This window comes from Heliangelus exortis, chromosome 3, assembly GCF_036169615.1.
Source record: "Heliangelus exortis chromosome 3, bHelExo1.hap1, whole genome shotgun sequence".
Classification (NCBI taxonomy): Eukaryota; Metazoa; Chordata; class Aves; order Apodiformes; family Trochilidae; genus Heliangelus; species Heliangelus exortis.
In genome coordinates, this window is record NC_092424.1 from 6,702,862 (window position 1) to 6,719,258 (window position 16,397).

At 35.3% G+C, this 16,397-nt stretch overlaps 1 protein-coding gene across 8 annotated transcripts in view; it reads left to right on the top strand.

Moving 5' to 3' along the window:
• The window catches only part of RYR2 (ryanodine receptor 2), a 345,759-nt gene that overhangs the window by 259,012 nt on the left and 70,350 nt on the right, over nt 1–16,397 (top strand). For all 8 annotated transcript variants that reach the window (XM_071739054.1, XM_071739056.1, XM_071739057.1 and 5 more), the window contains 7 exons: nt 1,905–2,020; nt 2,260–2,324; nt 4,384–4,505; nt 7,736–7,785; nt 11,597–11,657; nt 13,055–13,293; nt 15,385–15,466. In XM_071739054.1, coding sequence (XP_071595155.1) covers nt 1,905–2,020; nt 2,260–2,324; nt 4,384–4,505; nt 7,736–7,785; nt 11,597–11,657; nt 13,055–13,293; nt 15,385–15,466 — 735 coding nt within the window. The remainder of the gene's footprint in view (nt 1–1,904; nt 2,021–2,259; nt 2,325–4,383; nt 4,506–7,735; nt 7,786–11,596; nt 11,658–13,054; nt 13,294–15,384; nt 15,467–16,397) is intronic.

Consider the following 16,397-nt stretch of genomic DNA (forward strand, 5'->3'; position numbering starts at 1 on the left):
GGGAAAAGCTATGGTCATTTTTAGATTTCAATACATAGGAGTAAAGATGAGATCTTTCATACAGAACATTGTAAGGAAGAAATGGATTACAGGGCTACGAGGTTTTTTGAAAGGCACAGAGTTCTTCAGGATCTCTGGATCTTTTACCTCGTTTCTCAACATTACAGAATGCTTTTTTTCTGTTGTGTCTACATACATCCAACTGTTAGTGAAGCTGTTGATTTTGTATGAGTGATAGAATTAAACCTTCATTAAGGTAAAGGACTCTGTAGGAATTTTTTTGAAATTAATTTGATAAGACAGTTCTGTTTCTAAAATCTACGACTCGTTTCTTTCAATTGAGTTGATCTGTAGTTTTATTAGAATATTTTGAAGTGAAAATTGATGTTTTTGAAAAGTTTTTTAAAAACAATTCACAGCATAAATGTAATAATTTTGAATAAATGTAGTAATCAACAGCCCATTCATAATTCAGTACATGCAGAATAACTCCATGTGTAATTCCTTCTGTTTTAATATGACGTATTAACCCACTATATGAAGTGTGAATAAAATTTTAATTAATTTGGGGATTGTCTGCCTCAACAGCATGGCTTAGGAAATGTGAGTCACTAGGAAAGGCTGAAGGCATATCTGAGATTTTATGACTTGAGCATTAGTAAGTGAATAAAGCAGTCACAGAGATGAATTTAAGTAATCACTGTGAATTAGTTAGCCTAGGACATCTACTTAAAATCTGCCTACTTCCTTTCTTTTATATCACATATGAAATTCAGCCTGTTTATAAAATCCCATAGCTAATCTAAAAATTCTAGGAGAAATCTTTCTGGGTAGCTGGAATAATTCAGTGAAATAGGGTGTACAAAGAAAGATGTCAGTCAGTGAAGGTTTCTCATCTCATCCCTTGTCAAAATGACAAAAGGCTCCTCGGCTGAATTCAAGATTACATGTTCCTTTTTGACTAATCCTTCTTTATTTCTGTCTTTATTTCTTCTGGTATTTGGATAGTGGCCAATCTATCTAGTCTAGCTGCACCCTCTTGCACACAGAGTCTAGGGAAGATGCAGACACTTGTCCCCTGCATTGATTTCCTAATTTAAATTAAATCAAAATAAATTCTAGCACTGATGTTCTAATTAAAAGTGAAATTGTGCACTGGGCAGGCAGTTATATTTGGTGGGCATGTTTTTTAAAATAAGTGAGTACTTATGTGCTTGGTGGCTCTGCCAGTGGGCTGACTGACTCCCTTGCTGGTTTAGCATAGCTTCTTCAGGTGCCATCATTAAATTTGTGGTCATGCAGAGTCAAGGCTGATTCCATTGCCAACTTGTTGTTAGCACACATCAGCCCTCATCATGGAACGATTCCCTACAGATTTATATTTGTTGAATAGAAGGTATCCTTTTCATATAGGACTAGAAACCATGCTGGAACACGCTGGAAAAAGGTAAACAGCAATTCCATCACTTTGGTTTGGTTCTCTCTGGATTTTTCATAAATGCTACACAGCTATGAAGAGGTTTTCCATTAAAACCAGACTTTTGGGGAAAAGTCATGATGGAAGAGACCAGATTTACTTCTGGTTTGATACTTTAAATAAAAAATTTAGCAGTTTCATACCTCCCTCACCCAAGAATCATTCCCTTCCCTTTTCTCAAGGGAAAGCAATTACAATGATACTGCATTAATCTGATTGATTTGTCTCATTTTTCTTTAACCAATTTGTGAAACCTGAGTTGTATCTTCACAAAGTACTCAATATCTAGAGTACTGTTTACTTCAAACACAGAACAGTCTTACATAAATAATAAATTAATCATTACCAGTAGGGTGGTGGACTACACCGAGACTTAAAACTTTGTTGAGTCCTTGTGCATGTGTTTAAAATTTACTTTTCTTTACAGAGGACTTAAGGACCTGGAATTAGACACACCTTCCATTGAGAAACGATTTGCCTACAGTTTTCTGCAGCAGCTTATAAGATATGTGGATGAAGCCCATCAGTACATTCTGGAGTTTGGTATAGTACTCTTTGTGTATTTTCTTAAAAATTAACAATTAAAATATATGATACTATAAAGCCACCTAGATATTTCAAAAAATTTATATGTTCTTGAACTGGAAGGTTTTCCTCTACTTTACTACAGGAAATGAAGATTATGAGTTTTGGGATATTCATTCCAGATTGCCATATTCATTAATCAGATGAAAACTGTTCAGCAGAAATTTATAAAAACTTTCATTCTCTTCTCTCTGCAGATGGTGGCAGCAGAGGCAAAGGAGAGCACTTCCCATATGAGCAAGAAATCAAGTTTTTTGCCAAGGTACAGTACCTCTTTGCTTGTTCTTTTTCCACGTACAAGTCTTCGAATTGACAAAGCATTTGTTAGTGAACATGATTATTGTTGTTATAGTTGCACTTGTAGGTGTTAAATTCATTATATTATTAATTAAAGCCAGTAGTAATAAAAATAGCTTGAAACTACTGCAGGATGAAGTATAGATGGGGAAAAATTACACTATTATATTCTTATTATTAATGTGCTCCATCCACTCATATTATGTTATTCATAACCTCCCTGAGTTTTCCATTTACTAGTTTAGACTAATTCTGAAGATTTTTTTCTTTTCCCATCTTCAGGCAGACAAATGTGAGCAATAGTTACTGGAATTAACATAGCTATATATCTGTCAGTGTCACCTTCCTTATTTCTTTCCTTGTTTTAAAACCTTGTTGATGTGTCCATCATGGAATCAGAGGATGGATGAAGCTTGCAGGGCCCTCTGGAGGTCACCTAGTCCAGCTTCACTGCTCAAGCAGTGTCACCTCGAGGAGTTTGCCCAGTACCAAGTCCAGACAGCTTTTGAAAATCTCCAAAGAGGGAGACTCTGCAGCCTCTGGGAAACCTGTGCCAGTGCTTGCTTATCCTCACAGTAGAAAAGTGTTTCCTGATGGTCAGAGGGAACCTACTGTGTTCTCTCCAATGCCTCTGGTCCTGTCATAGGTCCCAAATGAAAAGAGCCTGGCTCCATCTTCTTTACTCCCTTCCTTCAGATACTTAGATACATTGATGAGATCCTTCCTAAGCTTTCTCTTCTCTAGCCTACAGCTCTCTCAGTCTGTCCTCATTTGAAAGATCCTCTAGTTCCCTCATCATCTTTGTGACCCTTTATTGGACTCACTCTCCAACCAGTCCATTTTTTTTCTTGCACTGGGAAGCCCAGAACCAAGCACAACACTTCAGCTGTGGCCTCACCAGTGCTGAGCAGAGAGGAAGAATTTCCTCCCTGGACCTGCTGACCATGTTCTGTTTAATGCAGCCCAGGATACTGTTTGCTGCCTTTGCAGGGTGCATTCTTGGCTGATGATCAGTTTGCTGTATCCAGTGAGCCCCCCTGTTCCTTCCCTGCAAAGCAGCTTCCCAGCTGATCAGCCCTCAGTATGGACTCCCCAAGTGTGCAGAGCGTTGCACTTCTTGCTGAAAAGTCATGAGATTCCTCTCAGCCCCATTTTTCCTTTTTGTGTCAAGGTTTTATGCATTATAAGTTAATAAAACCTGCTTATGCCTTCTGCATGTAAAAGCCTGTATGGTGTTTGCATATTCAAAGTGCCTTTTTGGTTTGTGAATAATTCATGAGTGAATAAGCAAAGGCAGTTTGCAGGATTTTTCAACCCTGGTATCCTTGCAGTAAATTGTAGTATTGAAGCCTTGAAGTACTTCCATGTGGTAGTATTTGCCCAGGTCATTGATTCAGAAGCTAGCATTGAATGTTCTTTTTAACCATGCTCCAAAAAACTGAAGCAATTTCAGATTTTTCTTATTGACTGTTTATTTTGCATCTCCTCCTGGCTGACAGCTGCACTGAGTAATGGGCACTGAGTAATGGTCACTACATGAAGTAAACAGGAAAATAGCTGTGGACAGGCCCTCAATAAGAGAGGATGTTTTGGGAGATTTATTAGATAACATCTAGAATTAAGTGGTCTCAATGCCCTAAGAGTTACACGTTACTTTTTCTTAAACCTGCATTAAAAGGCGTGGAGAGCAATAGCTGTACCTGGGTATGTGGTACTGGAAAAATCTTAAATTGTTACATAAAATGAATTATACTTTCTGCTTTGTATTTCACCTAAGAAAAATCAGAGATCAAGTCGCACAGAGAATGTAATTTTTTTTTTCTTCTGCCTTTCCTGACAACATTTTGACTGCCTTGAATACTAAATAATTTCAGAGAAATAGACATAAAAGAAAAAATACATATGGATTTTAAAACAGAAAACACATTTGAAATATCCTGTCTTTAGTTTTGACTTCAAAAGCATAGTATGGAACATAGTAAATAAAGTTTTGAGATAACCACTTCTTTCTGATGTAATTTCAGGTTGTGCTGCCTTTGATTGATCAGTACTTTAAAAATCATCGCCTGTATTTCTTATCTGCAGCAAGTAGACCTCTCAGCACTGGAGGTCATGCCTCTAATAAAGAGAAAGAAATGGTGACAAGGTAAAACTTAAAGCAGTATTTATTGATGTGTATGCATATCTGTGTTCTTAAAGTGCAGCAGATGATTGTGGGGAAAATGAGAAGTGGGAGGCAGGGAAATTTTTTTATGAACGTGCTAATAAACTTCACTTTTGTTTCTTGTTAGGAAAATTGATTTTATAAAATGAAGAGAAGGGTACAGAGTTATGATTATATGCTGTTTTAAAGGTAGTGGTAATGATTTTAGCATGCAGGGAACTTAAATTTAGCATTATGTGCAACCAGTTGCATAGTCTGTGGCACTGGCTGTACAGCTGTCTGTCAGTACTGACTGTTGGAAATAGCTATATACTGAAATCATTATTCCTGCAAAATTTGTGGTAGATTTAAAAGCCAAACTTAATTGTTCCAGTAATTATAACTATTCCTGTCCACCATAAAAGTTGAGAGTTGCTCTTTGGTTCTCTAAAAAGTAATAACAGTAGTAATATGGCAGAAATTAACTCGATTCTTTCTCTGAAGTTACTAATTTTTAGACCATGTCTCCAAGATATGTTTTCACTTAATTTTACTTCTGATTGAATTTCAAAACCTGTATTTCCCATCTAGTAAAGTGGGCTACAAGCTTCACACAGGATCTGCTGCACACCTGTAATATGCAGATATCATGGTTGCCTTCTTGGCTTTTTCTGAGTACTGAACCATGAAAAACTGAACTGTTGTTGTTTGAGGCTGACAGCCAACTGGTGGTTATACAGACATACAGGGTTGGAAAGATTGTGTGAATACTGAGTGAAGTTTCTAGCAACAGTGCTAAGCATAAGTAAGTAATGGCTGTCTTGACCCTGTGTCATCTTGTGGATTAATTTGATCTGGCAGCTTGGCTGAGTGGCACAGTACAAAGATTCAAAAAATCTCCTATCAAAATGCATGCACCTAGATAATTTTCCACTCCAAGAGCTTCTGGTTTTATTTTTGTAATGTTCTCAATAACAGTATTTTCACAGTTAAATCATGCCAGTAACCCCCATACTTCTGGAGTATGTCAATCATGGATATATCAGTATACATGCTACAGATATTCAGTACTTCTGCCCTCTAGATGTATGGGCTTCCTGAACATGTAGCCTTGCAAAAGAATCAGAGCTTCTGCCAAACTTGAGTTACTTGCAATCCAGAAGTGTCAGCCAAAGAGAAGAAACACATGCAAAGAAACCTTAGATGAATGACAGCTATAACCAGTGCTGTTGAGTAGTTTATTTCTTAACTATCAAGACACAAAGATTATATAAACTACACTATGTGATCCATTCCCTGAAGGGTTGTTTTGGGCCATTTTAAAAGATTCCCAATAATTTTTTTATGTTGTTCCCTCCCCTCCCCTACATTATTACAGGGAGTTTGCCAAAGCTGAATTTTTTATTTTCTGTTGAGTACAACTCATATGTTCTGCCTTTTGCTTCAAGCTCAGGGCAGTTCCTGGCCTCTTTCTTTTTGCAGTTAAGATAAGGTTCCATTCATTATGCTGCAGAAGGATTTTGGGGATTTTTGGGGATTGATAATTCAGTGAGAGTATTAACAAGTGCAATGAATGTTAGAGTATTAACAAGTGCAATGAATGTTCCATGTTCAGCAAATACATTAAATCCAGTTCTCTTTTGTGGGCAAATATGGGTCAGACCTCTTCCTAAAACATGGTAGGATTATATTCCATTTTATTTGCAACCAACCTCTTCAGGATTCAGCTTTTTGCATTTCTCATCCATTAGACCATCTAGTAAGTCACTGTACTACTGCAGTTTTATAAAATCAGTTCTGGACTACAATCTAGGTACTGGCCATGTGGATATTTTCATTTATTTATTTAATCTAAACTAGTTACACTGGAGATAATAGGTTTATTCTGACTTTGTGAGAATGTAGCATCTGCTGAATGGGACAGTCAGTTGAATATCATTGGTATGTTGGAAAGTGAGATAGTGTGCCAGCTATTTAGTGTCTTCATTAGTACAGACACAATATTAATATAATGATAATATCTTTGTGTACAGCTTTTGATGTTAGAGTAGGTGAACCAGGATCCTTATAAAGTAAAGTAGAATGTGTCTACCTCATGGAATAAAAAGTGGAGATCCCTGAACATGCATAAACCAGACTCCTTTCTAAAACAGAGCAGTTGCTCTGTTGCTCTGTGGATCACTGTGCACTGGCTAATTAGCTGGATTCAACACCACATTACCCTGGCTATTCTGATTCTGAACAGAACTTTTTCTATTTGGAAACCCTTACCAGTAAATGGGATATTCTTAACCTGTAAATGGAATAACATGTTCAAATCTCATCCATAAACTTTGCACACATCCTTATGGTATCTTGTTTTTAAGTCAGAGGTCGATAACTAGCCTTTGTGCCTAATTATTAAATAGCTTATTAAACATTCCATTTTAATGTTCATGTCATTTATAGCAGCTGAGGTGTTTTACAGTGTAACCAAGGCAGTAAAAATTGATGTTGCTCTCAGAGAATATTCTCAGACTGAATTAGATAACAAAGATTGACCTACCCCCTCCTAAATCTGGAGGCCAGGTCAGTTTGGGTGCACACAGTGTGCTCCTGCTACCATGAATTAGCACAGAACTTCATTCAGATTTGTTCTATATGAGACACTGCTCATCAGCATAGGAAGTAATTCAAACATAAAGTAATTGATCTTATCCATTTTTGTTGTTTTTAACTATGTAAGAGGCTATCTCTCATGTTAATTATGTTTACAAAGTGATGTATTTGAAAAGAAATTCTCATTGTGTTCAAGGTCAAAGTTGGACTACTTAAACATTTGCCATTAAACACTTCAATTAATCTGATTTCAAGTTGTTAGTGTTTGTGGTATCCTGAATAGCACACAAACCATTTTTTTTTTTACTTCTTAAAGCTTTGATGGTTATTTCCTTGTGGGTTATCATAAAAGACGCTTTTATATTAATTAGCTTTGCTTTTAATTTTTTTTTGTTTCTTTAATTATAATATGTGCTTATTTAACCATGTTTTTTAAGAATATGCACTTAAAAACTCTTTCTTTAGTATTCTGTCCCACATTCTGCTCAGATAATTGATTCTTTCTGCGTGACATCATGTTGCTTTTCCTGCTCATATATCAGCTGTTATGTTTTCTTTCTTCTCCCCCCCCCCCTTTTTTTTTTTTTTTTTTTCCTTTTCCCTTCTCTTCTCTTTTATTTTCCTTTTGTCTTCAGCCTGTTCTGCAAACTTGGAGTTCTTGTCAGGCATAGGATTTCACTGTTTGGTAAGAAGACCCTTGACAAATACTAGCATGGCCATCACTTGGTTTTCTTTGCCATTTTTGCATTGTGTTACGTGCTGCTTTGGTGCATGCTGCATGGCTGCATGGCTGAAATGCATGGTCTTCCCAGGCCACTAATTGTTTAGGCTGATCACAGCACCTATTAGAGGGAATAAAAAGCTTATGTAGGTTACCAGTTTGGGATTTCCTGCTTAGTTTTCCATGTGTCTTAACTAATACCTGCATTTCATTATCCTGCCAAAGAATTCTGCTGAGATAATGAGAATTACTAATTCGTGATTTTATTCTAAATTGTTTGGGGAAAACAGAGTATCAGAACTGCACATTTGTATTGCAAAGTCATCTGAGAAAATGTGTAGTGGGTTGAAATGCTTACTAATGTTCTGTGGAATTCTTAAATATTCCCAGTTGTGCTTTGACACCACATACGCATGTGTGATATCTCTCTGGTATCATTTGTATTTAGCAGGAGCTTGGCCTTTGTCTTCTGCTGTGTGAAAATCACTTAATTGAAGTCAATTTGAAGTTTATATCACATGCATACATCAATATGTGGCACAGTAATTTAGTCTGCAATTTTTTCTTATGCCATTATGAGAAGGTAGTTCAAATAGTACATCCTATGCTTCTAAAGCTTCTCTAGTGGATGGATTGCAGATTTCAGCATCCATGAATATAACTAATTGGGTAATAAGCTAGTGAATTGGAATTTGGTTAAGATAACATGAATCTAACTCAATTCCTACATATTTCATTCAGTATTAAGGGAAGGAACTCGCTGCAGCAGTGTGGTGTTTAAAAAGCTTACAGACCATTATGAAAGCCATTAAACTGAGATAAAAGATTGGAAGTTATTTTGGGATATCAGTGTTAAATATGTTTAAATATATTTAAATATGTTTTGGGATGAGCTGAGTGGATTTGCTTGCAAAGCCAAAAGATCATAGGAGGAATGGAATTATTTCTGCAGCTGTGTGGCATTGTTGCAGCTTTTTCTAAAGGGTGGAGTATGTCACAAAGGTACAAATAAGCTCTGGTTTATACCCTAGGTTGTTTCTTCAAAGAATGAACTAGCTTAGGTAAACTATTGAAATTTTGCAAATATTTTTTCTTTACTGTGTGAATTTGTTTTTCTGACTTTTTTTTCCCAAATGTGTAAGAGTTGAAGTTAAAAATCTAAGTCAACGCAACTTTCTTCAGGACTAAAGATCTTTTCCATCCCACATCTCAGCTTGCTTATTTCCTTTTGTTTGGCTGGGTTTGAGTGGTCGAAGGAGATAAGTCAGGTGGGAAATGTAATGTTTATTTTCCATGAGTTATGACAAGGTCACCATAAGACTCTGGAAGATGGTCAGTTACTGTGGACCAACTACCTCAAGTCCCCTTATGATTTACCTTATCATGTGATGTGAATCACATCACATTGGAAAACCTGATCAAAAGAATTGCACTTCAGCAAAACCTAGGCCTGTATAGAAGAGGGAAAAATGCTCCTGAAGACAGCCTCTGAGCACAGCTGGGGCTGAGAAATTTATTTGTGTGATGTGAAGGCATTTTGAATTAGAAAGAGTTGCTCAATAATAACCTTTATGGTTTGTAGGGAGTTTGCCAAATTGCAAAATGCTATGGAGTTTTGCTTAATAGGTGTTTTCTGTTATTCTGAATGTGAATGGTACTTCTGAAGGTACAGCTACAGGTGTGAAAGGCATTAGTAGAAGTCATGTAGCTTAGGCTGAACATACAAGTCTGGATAAAAAGGGACATTAATTAGGGCAAGTCTTCCAGAATGAGCTTAGCAGTTAATTGTATTGGATATCTAAAAGTGCCACTGGGATTAAGGAGTTGTGATTCAGTGTGGCATTATTATTTCTTTACACTGTGAAAAGTGAACTGATTTTGACCCCAATATTTTACTGTTTGAGAGCTGTAGCTGTGGATCAGTAAGGCTATATTGATTTACTTTGATTATTATTAGTGGGCTGAATTTGAAAGTTTTTGGTGAATAATTTTGGTGATTTGAGCATTTGAATTCATATTTCTTAATTAAAAAAAATACATATATGTATATGACTGGTTTGATTCACTTTTTACTTTGTTTAAATCTCAAGTATGTAAGTAAGATTATTTACAGTAAGTATAGAACTACTATGGAAGTAATCTCTTGGAAATAACATAGGATGGCAATATAAAACTGTGCAACCTGAAACAAAAATTAGCTGAGTAAGACGTCAGATAAGAAAGGCCTGGTTTTTTTCACTCATTTTTTTTAGAATGCAGAAAAATTAATCAGAGGAGTTTGTAAAAAGACACAGAAAGCTTTCTCTGCCCAGTGACATACTGAGTTTGCAAATGTCCTTTCAGTGAGGCATCTTGGATTCAGTATCTGTAGCACTTTGGCAATATAGCAAGAGTTCTTCCCTCCTGATATAGTGAGACAGCTTTCTAAAGTAAGACTGCATCTCAGATTATTAAAGAAACTCAGCTGTGCAGTTAGTGGAATCAACTGGATTTGTAATACATGCTGAAAGGTGATCCAGTCATCAGCCTCCTCTAAAAGTTTTAGCATTAAAACCTCTTCATGTTTAGCATTTGCATCTACCCATCCTCTATTGGATTGAGTTGTGTGAAGAGTTCCTTTAAGGAACAGCTATTCAGTTCTTATGCTATTCAACTGTACTTATCACCTTCTTCTCTCTCATGGTGTAATGCAATTTAATAAACTGCACATTCATTATTACATCAGAGTGTTTTCTATTTAGTTTTCAGACTTCTGAAAACCAAGAACGTTTTTAATTAATAAAAAAGTTTTTAATAAAACTATATACGTACACTACAAAAGTTACACACTACATACATAGTGGAAAAAGTTATAACTCTACTCTCCTTAGAAAACACCTCCTTTTGGGTTTCATAACTCAGTTTAAGAAAATTCTGGCATTCTGAAGTTGATGTCTAAACTTAGTCTGGAATCAAACTGATTCTTGAAACATTCAATAAAGGGTTTTATGCATGTGTCCTGAAGGACACATTCCAGAAAAGAAGCTCCATGATAATTTTAAAAGATTTTTGAAGGAAATAAATTATTAAATAATATCTGGGTCAAACTTGTGTAGCCTAAATCTACTCTGGATTCACCTCTAAGTGAACTTAGAGGTGGCCTTTACAGTGCAACATCTTAATTTGGACATATGCATACAAGGCATGTTGTGTGTAAGTTCTTTTTTTACATACTTCAGTGTGAAAAATTAATTGATATGAGAGGTGAATTTTTTGTCAGAGCCTGTTACTTGTGTGGGCCACATCTGAATCAACTATAAATGGCTGCAGCTTATTGGTAACAGCAGGGAGCTAACCCTTTTGATGAAGTTTTATATAAATGTTCTCTTCCTGAATAGCAGCTTGAAAGTGAACAGCTTTTATGTTACTGAGAGCAGGAAGATAAATGTTCAGATAAAATTGAATCAATTAAAGCAAAATTTATAGAACTTAAATGAAAACCAGACAAGACACTGTGGCTCTAATTAACCCCACATTTAAATGCTTCCATCTTGACTGCCTCAGCTGTTTGATGAGAGATGCTTTACTGCCTCCAGTTACTGCATTTGTGTAAACAAGGCTAAAACAACAAACTGCATGTTTTTTTAACTTAATTGTTAAAATTATGCAGAAGTTCAGTTGTTCTTCTGCTATGTCATGTACTATTTCATTACAACCAGAGATAGCTTTAGCAGAGTGCAGGTATGCCATACATTATGCTCTGCTTAATTGGTGTATTATTTTCTTCCCTGTTTAGGAAATGATGCAACATCAATAGTCAACTGTCTTCACATACTGGGCCAGACCTTGGATGCAAGGTAATACTGAATACATTTTCTAAAATAAGAAGAAAATAATTTAGGAAAATATTGGGCAGTGAGATATGGACTACCTGTGTTATGTTTAAGAATTTCAAAACTCAAGAAGTTATAATACTGTAAAGAATTTCCATTGCGCAGTAATTGAATTACTAGATAGATGGTTACTAGGGATTGGCAGGGCAGTATGTTCATTAACATACATATTCATTAATATCCATAGTATATTCATGTACTGTTGGTTATCTGTTCTGAGAGTTGACTTTTAGATCCTTGCAGCTGTGCAACAAAACATGACACTTTAAACTACCTTGATGGTAACTTAAGATAATTTTTTTCACTTTGCATTTACTCTCAAATATTGGGATTACTCTCAAACAATGGGATTACAGGCAGCTCCTTTTCTCAGTATCTTCACAGTGGCTTAAATGAACAAATTTTACTTTCCATTTGCCATGAGGCCGAGTCATGATTGTTGTTGATTACTAGAGCTCAGCTGTTGCCTGGTAATCCTTTAGGTTACAATATCTTGATGTTTATCATGAACAGTCCATGCTCTATGTTGTCATACAGATGGGATATGGATACAGTTGGAGATCACCAATTCAGCTGTTGGTAGAGATATATAAATAGCTCCATATGGGAATTAAGGGGTTCACTGAGATTACATGAAAGTTAGAAAATGCTGCCATTGAAACTGTATTTATTCTCTCTGTAAAACAAAAAAAACCCAAGCAAGAAACCAAAAAAGCTGGACTGTTATTCAATTTACAAAAGAATTTCACCTGTATTTATTTCATGCATGCCCAAATGGATGCTTTCTTTAAACAAAGGATATTTTTATTTGAGGTAGTTACACCAAATAAGGTAATAATTTCATGGATCATTTCAATACGTAGCAGAATGTGGTGTTATAGTTACATAATCAATGGATCTATTTATTGAATTTTAAATAAATGTTATTGTTTTTATTCAATCTTTTGTGATGCCCTAATTCTGGATATAGAAATATGGCTCTCATGGTTGGGAAGACTTTCTGAGCTCTAGCTTGAGATAGTTCTCTTCCTAGAGTCATAAACAGAAAATTTAATTATTATTTTTTCTTGTTAAATGATTTTTTTCCACCTAAAAAGACAAAAGTATCACTTAATTTATAACTTTAAAAGGACACTGTTTTCTCAACAGGGAACCAGATAAAATATCCTTGAGTTCTGCAGCATGCCTATGAAATATTTCTTCAGTAGATTGTTCTGCTATGAGAAGACTTCACAGTACCAATAAATTGAAGATTTTTTTTCAGATCTTTATTATCTGCTTCATGCAAGTGTGCTGTTGGCTTTATCCCATGCTTTTCTAATAGAAAATTCTTTTTCATTCTTGTTGTATGATATATACAGGACTGTGATGAAGACTGGCCTGGAATCTGTTCGGATGGCATTGAGAGCATTCTTGGACAATGCTGCTGAAGATCTGGAGAAAACATTGGAAAATCTTAAGCAAGGCCAGTTTACACACAGCAGAAACCAGCCAAAGGGAGTTACACAAATCATCAATTATACCACAGTTGCCCTCCTGCCAGTGCTATCATCATTATTTGAGCATATTGGACAGCACCAATTTGGGGAGGATTTGATATGTACGTATTATTTAGAGGTGTCATGCCACTAAAATATGGGTAGCATAAGGCAGTAAGCCTTATTAGGCTTGCAGTTCTGTTAGGGAAGGACAAATCCCTTGACATTTGGGCAAACTTGTCATTGATTTTATCAAACATTTGCTATAATTGACCTAGAGCAGTCTGCACGTTTTAGTTCCCTTTGTGTAAATACTATAGAAGATGTAGCTGTCATTAGACAGAAGATTTATGTTTGTAACTTTACCATAGACTTACCTTAATTTCTTTTTGTTTGAAAAGTTCCTTTGTATAAGTTGTCTTTTTTCTGTCTGTAAATAAGGTGATGCTATGGGAATGATGTTATTCCATGCCCCATGCACCTTTACTGAGTTTCAATTAGCTGAGCATTTGGGTGGGTGCATCTTAGATCCTAAGGAAAAGTGGAAGAAGCTCCTGAACAATTCAGGAGCCCGAGAAGGTTAACTCAGTTAGGGAAATAACTGAGAGAAGAACTAGAAGGAAAGAATATAAAATTGTTTTTTTTTTTTCTTTTTAGAATCTGAAAAAATTATTATTTAAAATAGCATTAAGAGATTTTTTAAATGTTTTGTTGTTGTTGTTTTTTAATTTTGGAGATGTATTGATAGATTTGAGTCTGAAAAGATTTTAAAAATCAGTTTTTCTCATTCAAATATGTATGGAGGTATAATAAATAGACAAGAATCTATGACTGAATCCAAATAAAGTAAGCTGTGGGATTCACGTGTATCAATTGTAGCTCTTAAACCACATTTTCACACATCAACAAGCTCATGCCCTGTATAATTTTTGATCTCTGGCATTCTTTTGATACTTTATTACTTAAGCTGGCATTTTTAATCAGCTATTCTACATACATCATACTGATGTCAAGCACTCAATTTAGAATTCATAAACTGAGAAAGAATAATTAAATGGTGCCAACCTCTTTTGTTTAGAGCATTGTTGGAAAGGCTATTTTTCCTTACACATATCTGCTCTTTAAGTCTTGTTAAGAATAAAATTACCTTATATGTACTACTCTGCTGACAAGCATCTTGACCTAATACTTGTACCTAGGAGTACTGGTACATGTACAGTGTACTCCATGGGCTGATTGGTGGTTCAGAGTACCTGAGGTTCCTTATTATGTAAAAATACTCAGTTCCAAGATGATCTGAACTACAAATTGTGGAAAACAAAAACCAGACTATGCAGCTTTGATGCATCATCTTGAAAGCTCTTGCAGACCATTGTAGTTCTTTGTTCCTCCCAACATTTTGTTGCACAGTGGGGGAAGACATGAGCAGTGTGGAAAACAATAGAAAAAACATATACAGAAAGAATGGGAGAATTGTCCTCCTTGATAGTACTTATGCTGTTGTTCAACTATTACTGAATGTTACATTGAAATAGTATTTTTTCAACTAGATGTGGAGATTTTTCTCACATTTTTCTAGCAAACAAAAATCCTTTGACAGACTGTAGTGTAAATGTGTTAGCTGGTATCTGTCTTTTTTTAGAAAATAAACTGTGATTACAAGAACTAAGCAAACTAAGTATCTGCTTAACAGGGTCTCCTTCCTTTTGTAATGTATATCATGTAGTGGTGTCACATTTGTAAATGGATTTGCTCCCTGATATTTTATTTTATCTTTTTCTTTTTTTTTTAGCTTTTAGCACTTCATTTGGTTTCCCATGAAATTTTCTTAAGTGATACAAACTAGAAAAGATTTGCTGACACTTTTTTTTTTTTTTTTTTTTTTTTAGCTGCTAACTTAAGAAATTCTCAGACCTTGCAGTTAGATGTTATCTGCAAAAAGTTTGATATGCCATTTATTTCAGAAATGCTTACTGTCTTAGCTGGTAACTTGGTATTAAAGTCAATGAAAGTTTTGAGTGAAAACCATGCCACTCAGTGGTCAGAAGACTTTTTTTTTTTTTTTTTTTTTTTTAGAGAATGATTTCTGTGTATCGTCTTTGATAGCTTAATATTATTGATTCAACTGTTGTCCTAAAAACTTATTTTAGTTCTGTAGAAGTGCATTGCAAAGAGAAATCTCCTTATGCCTATCATTTTTTTCTTCTCTTTAGTGGAAGATGTTCAGGTCTCCTGTTACAGAATACTGTCCAGTTTGTATGCTCTGGGAACCAGCAAGAGTATTTATGTAGAGAGGTAAGAAGAAAGCATTCCTCTATTTTTAATATTTGTGCTTATATTCAGTTTCATGAATATGCAGTTCAGAAATTATTATAAGAAATTGCTGTTGGAAAGGTATCTTGAGGGGAAAAAAGGTGCTCAGATCTTAACTGAAATGCAATGGCATTTATTATAATATGCTCAAAGTGTTGCATTATGATTGTCAAAATATATTTCCTAATTAAAATAAAAATTACAAATAAAATTATCTGACTTCACAGTAAATATCACTTAAAGTTCAACTGGGGAATTGTAAATATATGTCATTCAGCTCAGCTATTATTATTCTTCCTTATATATTGTTTAATTGTGATGTATATTTCATCCTCATTACACTAAGTTCAATTTAATTTGTCACTCATACAACACTACTTCTTTTCCCCTCAATTACCCAAGGAAATGAGGCTTTGTAATAGCCCTTTTTGTGCATCTGTGTGTCTGCTAAGTCCCCTCCAAGTTACATTTGGTTTGTGTAAGCCATTTTCAGCCAAAAGATAGAGTTACCCGGGTGATTCAGTTCTTACAGCTGAACAGTTGCCTCATATGACTGTTCTGAAGGAAAGCTAAACAGAATTCCTGGATTTCAGGTATTGGTAGCAGTTATTTTGGAGCTCATATATCTCTCCACTGTCTACCAAATCAACCTGTGCATAACTCTATACCAGCCTCAGGACATACCCTGGCTTGGTGGGAGTATCTTAGGGAATATCATAAAAAAATGATGTAGCACATGTAACAAAAGTAACAAAATACACTTGTGGAAAGTCAGGTCTTATTAGTTTCATAAGGGATATAAAATAAATTTGGTTTGGTGTTTGGAAAATAAATGATGTGGGGTTTGTAGTCGAGATGAAACATGTCAGTGGGATAATCTGTGTATGGTTGTCTTCAATCATTATGACAAATG